The 11,468-nt window shown below is 41.2% G+C and overlaps 1 protein-coding gene across 4 annotated transcripts in view; it reads right to left on the bottom strand.

Annotated features, from left to right (window-relative positions):
• fgfr3 (fibroblast growth factor receptor 3) overlaps positions 1-11,468 on the bottom strand; it is a 75,505-nt gene that overhangs the window by 20,075 nt on the left and 43,962 nt on the right. For all 4 annotated transcript variants that reach the window (XM_035674052.1, XM_035674053.1, XM_035674054.1 and 1 more), the window contains exons 6-7: positions 3,754-3,877; positions 3,357-3,547 (exon numbers count right to left, since the gene is read on the bottom strand). In XM_035674052.1, the coding sequence (XP_035529945.1) occupies positions 3,357-3,547; positions 3,754-3,877 (315 nt within the window). The remainder of the gene's footprint in view (positions 1-3,356; positions 3,548-3,753; positions 3,878-11,468) is intronic.

Below are 11,468 nucleotides of genomic sequence, written 5' to 3'. Positions count from 1 at the left end.
GAGAGAGAGAGAGAGAGGCACACACACATCTCAGTAAATACTGTTTCAATTATGTGGTAGTCGAAAATAGAGCATGGAGCCGTGGTCTGGGCTGACAGACCCCCCCCAAACTTCTTCTTCCTCTCTGTCTCTCCCTCCTTCATCTTACTCCTTTTTCTAACTGTGTCACCACCTCTTTCTCTCACTTCAAATCCACTTCCAGACATGCACCTTGTTTCTTAAATTGAATTTTTACATATCAGCCCTTATGTTTGAGTCACCATGCCATAAAAATCGTGATTGCAATCAGATCCAGAAACATTTCCAACTTGGCTCGAGTCAAATGCTGTGACATTAATGTGAAGGCCACAACACATAAGAGGTTAAATAAACAGAGAGATATTAAATGGACGTCTTGTTCTGTCTTCTTAGAACACTGTCATATATTTGCCATTTAATTATCACTTCTTATGCACCAAGACAATAAAGTTTAATGGCTGTTTCAGGCAGGTTAATAAATCATGAAATACTGTCAATGATAAGCCAAGTTTAAAGGATCAGTTCAACATTTAATTAGTTAAGTTGTTAGGCCAAGCTAAGCTAAGTAGCTGTAGCTTCATGTATACTGTAAAGATATGAGAGTGGTTTCAATCTTCTGGCTCTTGGCAAGAAAGTGATGTTACAGTTATTTCAAACTATTCCTTTAAGTTGTCAGGGTTCTTCTAATGTCATCATATTTAGTCGTTTTTTTTCTCACAAATCCTAGTAAAATCATCAATAATCATCGGTTTCCCCTAAATCCCATCTGTTCAAAGTATAAATACATTATTTTCTCCAGCTAATAAATGATTAAAATATGATTAGAAAACTTGTTACAGGATCCATCAGTGAGAAGCTGGGGTGATGAGTGTTCCTCGTGAAGGTTATTAATTAAGGCTTCAGTTGCAAAATAATCCATCATTGATGCAGAATATTGCCGAAGAGCCTGAGGACACTCTCCTACCTTCATCATTTTCCAACTGATTGCTGAATAAAGTAGAACTAAGTTTGAAAGCCTCAAATCCATCACTTCGAGAAATAGATGACAGTGTTAGAGATTCCACGTCTGAATATGGCTTATTTTTCTGTCTCCTGTCACTCTTTCTCCCTCTCACTCTCTCTCTCAATTTCTGTCTCTCTCTCCCTTCTCTTGTTTCAATTTCTCTCACCCCCTCCCACTCATTCTGTGAGTCTCTCGCCCTCCATCTTTACCCACCACTCTGTCACACATTCTCTCTCCCTGCTGACTTTGCCCTTCCTTGTGTTCCCTCCACTCATTTTTTCCATGGGTCTTTTGGGTGCCTCTTCCCTCTTTCCTCTCTCCTCCTCCTCCTCAAACCACGCGACGCAGCACATCTGACGGCAGCGGCGGTTAACAGAGCCCGTCTCTCTCCCTGCGTTGCCGCCACCACGGCAGTTAACTTAGTCCAAACCAGATGTTTGTTTTATTCCCTCGCTCTCTCTAGAGGCAGAAAAAGAAAAGGGAGAGGCCAAATAAGAAAGCAAAAGGCCTTCTTGGTTTTTTTCTATGGGAGTCTTCCTCTCTTCTCTCCAAAAAAAAAAAAAAAACACGCCTCACAGCGGGTTCAGGGTGTTGTCCTCGATGGTGAGGAATGCTTTCTACTCTATTCTTGAACATCAACACTGCCTGGGGAGGCGATGACACCTCCAGGAGGTGCTCTTTAACAGGGGCAAACCCTCCTAAGACTATCTGACGCCTTCCCCGCTGCGCTTACTTAACCTTTATTTCACGAGGCAGCGCTTGTGATTGAGAAAGGTCTTTTTAAAGAGCTACAAGATGCAGCATCCAAGCAACCATAAAGGCTGCAGACAAACAACCTGCACGCAATTCATCTGAGCCAAAAACACATATCAGAATATCAGAGATTAATACACATATAGCTGGAGATGCAAGGCAGGCAGACACACTATTTCACAGGCTTGCATGTTACTTGCTGATGATTCAAGAGTTCATCAAAGTTCATTCAGCAAGTTTTATCAAAGTTGGACTACTAGTGTAGCAGGTATGGCCTCAGAATGTACGATATATGACCTTTAAGGTGGATTTATGTATTTGTCAGGGTGCTACTATCTCATATATTTCTGCTTTTGTTTGTTTGTTTTGTCTTCTGGCATTTTCATTCCTTTATCTGCCCTTTTTCTTATCTCTGAAAGAATTAAGCTATTTATTTTTGCCTATTATTTGCTCAGACATTCAGTAAGTAAAGTTCTGGGAAGAACGTACACATCAGGGCTATGGAGATACCATATGATGAGAACAGCTTGTGTTTTCTCCTTCATGCAGAGATTGTTGATAGTGAAAACAACATAAAGCAAGATGGAAAAAATATATAGATTTTATGTTCCAGCAAGAAAAACTTTCTCCTTGTGGCTGCTGTCAATCTATCACACAGTGACTGAAACATTGATTTTCAGTAGCTACAAGTAGCTTTTGCAATAAGGCTGGAAAAATATGACCTTGATGAAGCAAATGATCAGATTTACCTCAGTGATGATAAATGTAACCGTGCATGTACTTCCTCTCTCAGGTTTGCTTACAGGTTTGTGTAACCTTGTTACCTTTTTGTGGTTAAATCCCATTGGTTGTTGTATCTATTGTCAGTTTACAGACGTTATTATAACAATATGAATGCATTTATGTTGGTAATAAGTTCATAATGTAGGTAATTTGATACATTTGGATCATGAACAGCCCCCTTTTTGCAATCTAGCTAAGTTATCAATGCAAACCTTCCCATTGTCAGTTTATATTCACACATTAAAGACACATCCACCTGTTGTTGTGGTAATGCCATGGCAATCAGTGGGTAAAATCCTACACTATGGTGGGGGCTTCACAGCAAGGTAACTGGAACACCTTGAAGGAAAACCAAAAATCCACCTTTAATTACAAATAAATTGAATTTAATCTACTTCCACCAGATCAGGCCAACACTAGAATTAAGTCCCAAAATGCATAATCTCTTTACGCTCGGTCAAAGCTGAAGCACTGCAGGTGTCAAATCTAAGAACAGAGACCTGGACTGTGATTCACAGTGATATAATTTGGTTAATGAGCATATATTTCAATACGCTGCAGTACGTAGGAAAGTGCAGGTGAAGCTTTTCTTTCCCATAATGAAGGTGTAGTGTTCGAGGGCTGAGCTCGTCAATTATAGGCTGCAGTGAAAGGAGCCTGCAGGCCCTGCAGACCTTGCTACTGTAAAAACTCATTAAACAAGACATTTAGGAGAGATTAATTATGAGTGAAATTATCATAGTCTGAAATCTACTCCCGGCAGACTCGGACTCATTAGAGCATCGGGCCGCAGACCCACCTTCAGGATGTTGACGTAGGGAACGCCGTCAGGCCCATAGCGGCTGCCGTTGACCTCGATGTGTTTCAGCCACTGGATGTGCGGCTGGGCGTCACTGTAAACCTTACAGTGGAACTCCACATCGCTGCCCACAACCACCGTCTGATTGGCTGGCAGACCTGCCTGGAGGATGGGCCTGTGAGGGGAACGCTCTGAGACAGAAAGCATGAAGTCATTAGCACAAGTCCTGCATGGGAATGATGTGCTGCAGGAAATGTAGCTGTAAGGTTCTTTTAAAAAAAAAAAATCTTTCCTCCATCATCAACTCTCGTGGGTTTTTTAAACCACTTGTGCATGTTAATTTATTCGTTGTTTACACAGAAGCAGAAGTGAAAGTAAATGTTTCCGTGTTGTTTACCTAGCACATCCAGCTGGTAGGTGTGGGTGATGGCGCCGTACTTGTTCTGCACCACGCAGGTGTAGTTTCCCCGGTCTGACGGCACGGCGCTCTCCATCACCAGACTCCACTGCTGGTGTCTCAGCTGGGGGGGGGAGTAGGAAGAGGGAAAGAATAGTCAGGATATGTCATTACAACACATCTACATCTCAAGAAATCTCAAGGGGGGGTTGGTGTCATGTTTGCAGGGATGATCGACATCCTTTCCACGTATGATAACACACAGTATCAAGTCTAGTTTATGAATATGTCTCAGGACTATCATCCTTTACAAGAGATATACAGGAACATTTTCCAAACCAAAGCTAAAACAGAGAAAAATGACACTATCACTAACACAAAAAAATCCCCCTATTTTCACAAATGGGCGCTCTGTCCGGACAAAACCATCCTCTCCAGTGTCAGATCTCTTCCGTCACTCCCTCCTTTGATATCCTTTGGTATAAAACATCACAGAGCGGCCAGGTTGGTAAACAAAAGCGTGCTGTGTACAGCCCATGTTTACTGACGTGCAAACCCCTTTGAACAAACATTTAAAATGGTAATACAACTTTAACCCACTTTTGTTAATTGCATGCTGGTGGATGCAGAACAGACGTGATTAGTGCATGTGGTTGATGGGGTCCAGTTCTGTGTGCAGTTGGATTGGGTATCTGGTGCAGACTTTGGACCATATTTTATGAGAAATGTTTTTACACTGAATAAGATGACAAGAATAAATGAGATGGGACGCACTTGATAATTCTCAAGATGCAAGATTGCTTAGGAAATTGCTAAACAATGATGGCAAGAGTATTAAAACCAGAATGCCACAAAGCCCCAAATGTGTGATCAATCAGTTAGACTAATTGAAATAATGATTTACAGAACATTTCATATGGGATTATTATATGAGAGAGCTCAGTAAAGTCTCTTAAAAGTCTGCACTGAGAGCAGGAGAGAGATTTTGTTTTGCACCTCTGAAATTGGTTCCACTGTGCCAGTCAAGAGCAATCCATCCCCGGAGAGTCGAAGAGTAAATTTTGTGTAGTAATTCAAACCAGGTGTGGCTGGATGGCAGCAGGCAGACAGATACTAACTTGACAGATTCAGAAGCTGCTCAAAAGGCAGCGTGAGCAGCCCAGCACAGCGAGGCGAGAACAGAGAACCTGCTACGCATCGATAGGCAGAGTCTCCACGGGCCAAGAGGGACGACCTCTGCAGTTTAAGTGGAAACATGCGCCGCAGACGCCGGCTCTGTGCGACAAGCGCGGAGTGAACGCCTCCGAAAGAGGTCAGAATGACTAAAGACGGGAGTGAGTGATGTCAACAAAGAGGCTTTTCAGGGTGGAACACTTAACATCACCTGCGTAGGAAAATGTGCCGACCCAGAGAGGGCTGAGTGTTTGCACAAACGTTTAACCCCACGCGTTTAAGTAAGAGGGCCAGCCTTTCACAGAATGTATATATATTTGTAGATACACACTCTCCTCCCCTCCCTTCTTCTCCCTCTGTCTTACAGTATACACCCCTTTGACTCTCTCTCTCTTGGAGGCGCATGCGGAAAATAATGTAACAGTGTAAATATTATGCCTGTGTGTGCTTTTTGCAGTTGCATGGTAACATAGACCAGGCAGCGAGCTCAACGCTGGCATATGGTTTTTCAGAACGGCTGGCTCCACCCCGTCTACCCCTCTCAGAGCCGAGGAGTCAAACTGAAGTCAATGGCTGCTCTCATGAGCAGATGAGTGACGCCTTCTGCTGTGGTCGCTGAGCCCAGAGAGGAGGAGGAGGAGGAAGAGGAGGAGGAGGAGGAAGAGGGGAAAAAAAAAATGGAGACGCATGGAGGAGGGAAGCTAAAAGGTGGTAAAATACAAGCTGAAGTTGATGCTAGAGGCCAAGACCACCAACAGAAACAGAAAGAGACTGTGATCAGAGTTATGGTTTCATTCAGATCTTCATTTCATAAAAATTTACACCATCAAAAGTGCCTCTTAAATACTGCTACTTGACGGAGATTTCACTTGTACTTTTGACCTGACTATTTATCTGACAGCTGTATTTACTGCGCTGTATCTGATTTTACATTCAGACCATTGTGGCTGCTGTCAAGGAAAAGAAATCTTGCATGTTGCCACTCACAGCTTAGTTTCAGCTCAATAAAACATGAATGTTTGACACAATCTGTAGAGTGGCATTTAATCCTGTAACTTAATCTGACAGTATAAATCCCCAAACTGGACATCTTTTCATCTTGTTTTATATCTACACATTTTATTATTTTACTATTTAATTGTTTTTATTTTAATGGAAGTTGGGAAAGAAATCTTCAAAATAAGTACTTTTCCTAAGTAGGTAGTACTAAATAATAAGTGATTTTATGATGCTTTGTGTCTAATATTTCTTTTATCTAATTTAGAAAGAGATTATGTAACTTTCCATATAAAAATAAAAAGTTGAATTCATAAGCAATTATTAATCAACAGTATTGATTAACTGTGACTTTAGGGAACAATGGCCACCTTCAGTTACATTCTTGCTTTAAAACTTTAAATCTGGACTTAATTGCCACCACTAATAGCGGCTTAAAGTGTGAATGACTATTTGAGAAAGGCAATTTCCAAATGCAACATACACTCAAATTGAATCGCTCACAGTTAATAATTTGTGGTATATTAACTTTGAGTGACATTTCTACTTTAATTCCCCTGTGTCTTTCCCTTGGCACATTTAATTATTTTCCCCATACATGCCACTTGCTTTTATTACCATGTTACACTGGCTAACCCCTGTTGAACCTGCAGCATTAGTCCCCAAACGTGATAATCCCATCCATTCCAATCACGCCAGATTCCAAACAGAATTAAATTATTAAGGAGCTTACGTTAGAGTCATACAAGGCTTTAAAGGTTTTAGGGCTTTGGCTGTGGACCTACAGAAGGGCACAAGCCATGGGAATGGACAGGGAGGTTCACACTGCAAAAAGTGTGCATCTGAGGGAGACATTAAACCAACATAGAGTCTTTGCGTAGAAGGAAAATAGATAGTGTGGGGATTTGTATTGAATTCAGCCTTTTGTACATGAAATATCTTGAGACACACAAAGTTATCTGCCTTATTTTAAGATATTTTAGCTTGCCTTGCAGGACCTGCCATGGAAAACAGTGAGGTTACCTCACCCTACTGGCAGATTCTTTCACTCATTTTAATCAAAACAAGAATTCATGACTCCACTGCCAGTTTAAATGAATCTTAAAGATAGACATTTTTTGCAGTGTAGCAGTTGTCTGAGAAAACACAGGAAGCTCGGCTCCCTTTATAGTCCAAACCCTCCGTCTTCACCTCACAAAATAGCCCTGTCAGAACCAGCGGGGCCAGTTACCAGAATTTATGGCTGTGTCAGAGCGGACCAGTGGCCCGGATCTATGCTACCGTCTAATTTGACCCACAGAGAAAGCGGAAACAGATAGAAGCGGTCCTAAGGGCTTGCTATTAAAGCTGGCAAAGTTTTTGGGTTGCCTGAGTTTGGCTTTGCATCAGCACAGAGGAGAAGACTGTAACATTGGAAGTATGAGAGTTTAAAGGAGACATAAATGGGTAAGAAAACTAAATAAACAGGATAATCTGTCTTTTGATATCCGTGGTTTATTTGGGTAAAACGACAGGGGAGAGAAGTGAATGACCGTGTCAAGTCTAAAATTAAAAAGAGTCCAAAAACAATCAAACACAAAAGTGTAGAAATTCCACAGTGGCCTACAGAGACTCACAATCCAGGCTGTGTTAAAATCTGGATTGGAAAAACAAGGATTTAAAGTGCTTAAAGTCTTAAAAAGTAACAGTGTGGAGCCAGTTTAAGAACCCTGCCTTGGAAACCTGTCAAAACAGGGATTGAAAAATCAGTTAAGCACTGAGCGACCTGGATGGAATGAACCACAATAATTACATTGTCAACTTTTGTCTCACTTGTGCCGCCGCAGTTTAGCATGAACACAAAAAAATCCCTTCCGCCATATGTGGCAGCATACAACAGCATTGGCTTTGGCTGTCAAAGACTAGGCCAGCTCAATAGGCTGGTGACACGCCCATCTCTCCCCACCTCCATCTGATGGCTCAATAGAGAGGTGAACTTTAACCTTTAGGCCCTGCCCCTCCATAATGGAGCAGGCTCTGAGCGCCACAGTTGTCTGGGAAGGCGCACAATGCTCCGGCACGTCGCTCTGCTGGAATTTTATTTTCCATTTTACCAATGAGCCACACATCCTATTTACCGATTCATTTAGTTACAACAAACGTACCGTTTAGTTCTCTGTGTTGCATTTTAATAGACTTACAAAGTGCTTGTAAGACAGACGTGAATGTCTGAACCTCCAATGTGTTCATGGGAAAGAATATACTGAGAAGATGTTAGTGTACAACAACATGAGCCCGTATGAATGGTTAATCATAGGATTTGTCTGATTTGTGCTTTCAAGAGTAATAATAAATGAGACACAGAATTAATTACTCATTCTTGCAACGGTAAAAAAAATGTTTTAAAATAGGTGCGATACTTTGCTTGTCATAAAGAATCTTCCTGACTCGACTTTTACTGAGGTATATGTTGAGAACAAGAAAACTAATCTGCATCGATGTACCTGTAAGCTTTTTGTCACATTTCACTACAAGTTCTTGCAGGACGTGAACCTGATGAGAATATATATTATATATATATATATACATATAAATATATGTATATATATATATATATATATATATATATATTGCATATTTTACAAAAATAAATGTAATTTTAGGCCTGAATAGAAGATGAAACAGCTTGTTAAAATGGAAGTCTTTAAAGAACAAAGGAGAACACGGTGCATCCTCAGGAAGGCCACTTTGAACCACTCCAGTGTGAAGACAGGAGGTATTTTTGTTGGCGGGTAATGGACCTTAATGGACCGCTCAGTCTGTAACTTTTTGTCACCCAAGTGCAGATCTGAAGGCACTCAGAGTAAATGACAAACTTGCTAGTATGCAGTGCTGATTGGAGAGAACTCACTCCATTGTGCTGATCAGCATGGATCAGTTAACAAGTCAGTTACAGTCACATACACGCTCCTGGCCTTGAGAGGCGTGTGACAAAATCCTCCCTATCACCCGTCCAAACCTTAACAATCAGACACAGGCGCGATTCATTCAGCTGAAATTAACCACGGCTGTCAAATAAAAAATGATCGCGTCATTTCAATAAGGATGTGATAGGAAGACAGCTTCACCTTGAGGACCCTGTTTTTACAAGGCCATTGTCAGGCTGTCAGGACTTAGGGTTACCCCCCACACCCACCCATCTACCCTAACCCTGCAAGATGAACTCATCACAGGGCAGATGTGAGGTGGGGTGACGAGGGCTGTGACACGGTGAGACTGAATGCACTGCAAAAAATATCCTGACAACAGATTGTTGCATTGTGTCAGACTACGCAATGATGATTCAATCTTCAGCCAGTTTGTTTAAGACTTAATACAATTTAAAAGCACTACTTTTGTTGACAACTGAAAGAGCTCATTGATCTTAATTTGTATAGTTGCCAAAAGGTGTTTCTGCTGTCTGCTGATACTGGTGGATACTGGTGGGTGTAAGATTTGATGACTGAATCTTAACTGATGAAGGTTTACCGACTGAAACATATAAAGTGAGTTTAAAGTTTCTCGGTTCTTCTCAGTGTTGTTTGAAACTATAAAAAAAATCTAGTAAATGATCACGACTGAAAGGACAAGGATAAAAGAGGCAAAGTACATAAGTGTTTGAGGAATAAAGAAAGGTACCACAGTGCTTCTCACAGTGTCTGACTGACAGATGATCTCTGGGAAATGCAAACAACAGTGAACGGATGGCAGGAGGAAAATGAGAATCTGGATGATAACCATGTTAAGAACTAGGTGACAATATAATGGTATTAGGCACATCAATCAACTTAATTGCAGATAATGTGACTTGATCATCACTGCAAATATCTTTCAGAGCAAAATGAATCATGGTGGGCAGTTTTAATTCTGTTAAATGTTAACCATTTTAAGATGGACTTTTTGTGTGCAGGGTGGTGGTGGGGTCAGTAGAGGTTTTGACATTAGGACAGGGTGAAGCTGTTACCCCTGACCCCCCTGACGCCACGCCGTGTCACAGGCTTGTCTGTCACCAAGCACCCTGATTCTATAGAGGATGACCTCTCCGTTCACCCCCCCTCAATGCCAACTGGATCTTAAAACAGCTCCGGGGCAGGAGGGAGGGGGGAAAAGAGGGGAGGGACATGTGATAACGTCTTGACATAGAAAGGGACATCTCAATAACTGCCACCTTGAATATTACAGCTCTATCAAACTCACTTATTCATACATGCTTAAACACGAGAGTTGTGTTAAACAAGCATTTACACTTGTATGAATCGGTGTAACTGACTTTTCTACCATTTCTCTTTTATATGATCACCCCATGGTCAATGGTCAATATGATCTAGGAATTTAAACTAACTGTAGAGTTGCACTTGTTCCAGTTAAATGATGTACTGAAATCATAAGAAGAAAGGACAGAAATTATACACAATTTGGCTGATGGGAATTCACAGAGCTCAGAGCCTGGAGGTAAGGAGGGTGAGCTACGTGATAAGAGAAATAAAAGAATTGTCTTAATAAGGCCTCAGTCACCTCTTAACATCTTTATTAGAACTAGACTAAACTTGACAATGGGGAATGATGTGAGCAGAGGACAGTCTTTTTGTCAGATACATTTTAAGACATAAAGTCTTTAAGTTATATAAAGCCAAGTTAACTGAAAAGTGAATTCAAAGGATAAGTCCTGCATGCCAAGATAAGGTTTCTTTTTTGTGATTTAGGTTATTCTTTTGGACCCTAACTCAACTCAAAACCAAAATAAAGAAAATTAAAGCTTTTAGGTTGTTACTGTATAAAAAGTCCAAAAAATCTCAACATGATTCAACCATCAAGTTAACATAAATGTTGTATGGTTGGACACTATCATCCTAAATACTGCACTTTGAGCATGGGTGGCCACAGTGGGAACTACACCCACAGTATTGGTTGGTGCCAAGCTCGACATGCTGAGCTATACCGAGCGTAAAATGTACAGGAATTTGTCTTGGTGGCTTGTTGACAACTTACAGTGTCACAGCTCACACTGACAATACAGAACAAAGCCAACCGGACCTCATATATGCTGTAAAGGCTTACTATGGATAGTCCGCTATACATATCACTCTCTAATTATACATTTAACATCCCATAGGAGAGTATGTTAAAGCAGGCCAGTGTACAAAATGGCTTCTGCTGCAGAGGGAAATAAATGAATCGGTAAGCACTGCACAGATTCAGTCTACCATGAGACATTACACTGATTAGGCTGACATTAATATCTTAATAAGGCCTCAGTCACCGTGAAAACATCTCTATTGCGCTCTTTAATTTGCCTTGGTGAGTTGTTTAACAGAAAAGGGACACTTAGGGATTAGGGAACAGATGAAATAAATATCAGAGCGCTCTCCAGTCAGTTTAGGATTAATTTGCTGCTAAAAGTGCAGCCGCCAACTTTATTATCAGCAAATCTTCATGCATACCAAAGACGCTAAAAGTTGCTGTCGGGGAGCCACTCCAGTGTCCTGAGGGCTGGTGACAGGTGCGTGTGAATCTGTGTGTGTGTGTGT

The sequence above is a fragment of the Morone saxatilis genome, unplaced genomic scaffold, assembly GCF_004916995.1.
Source record: "Morone saxatilis isolate NCDOM2014 unplaced genomic scaffold, NCSU_SB_2.0 Contig3, whole genome shotgun sequence".
In the NCBI taxonomy this organism is placed as follows: domain Eukaryota; kingdom Metazoa; phylum Chordata; class Actinopteri; family Moronidae; genus Morone; species Morone saxatilis.
This window is presented reverse-complemented; position numbering and strand designations above follow the sequence as displayed.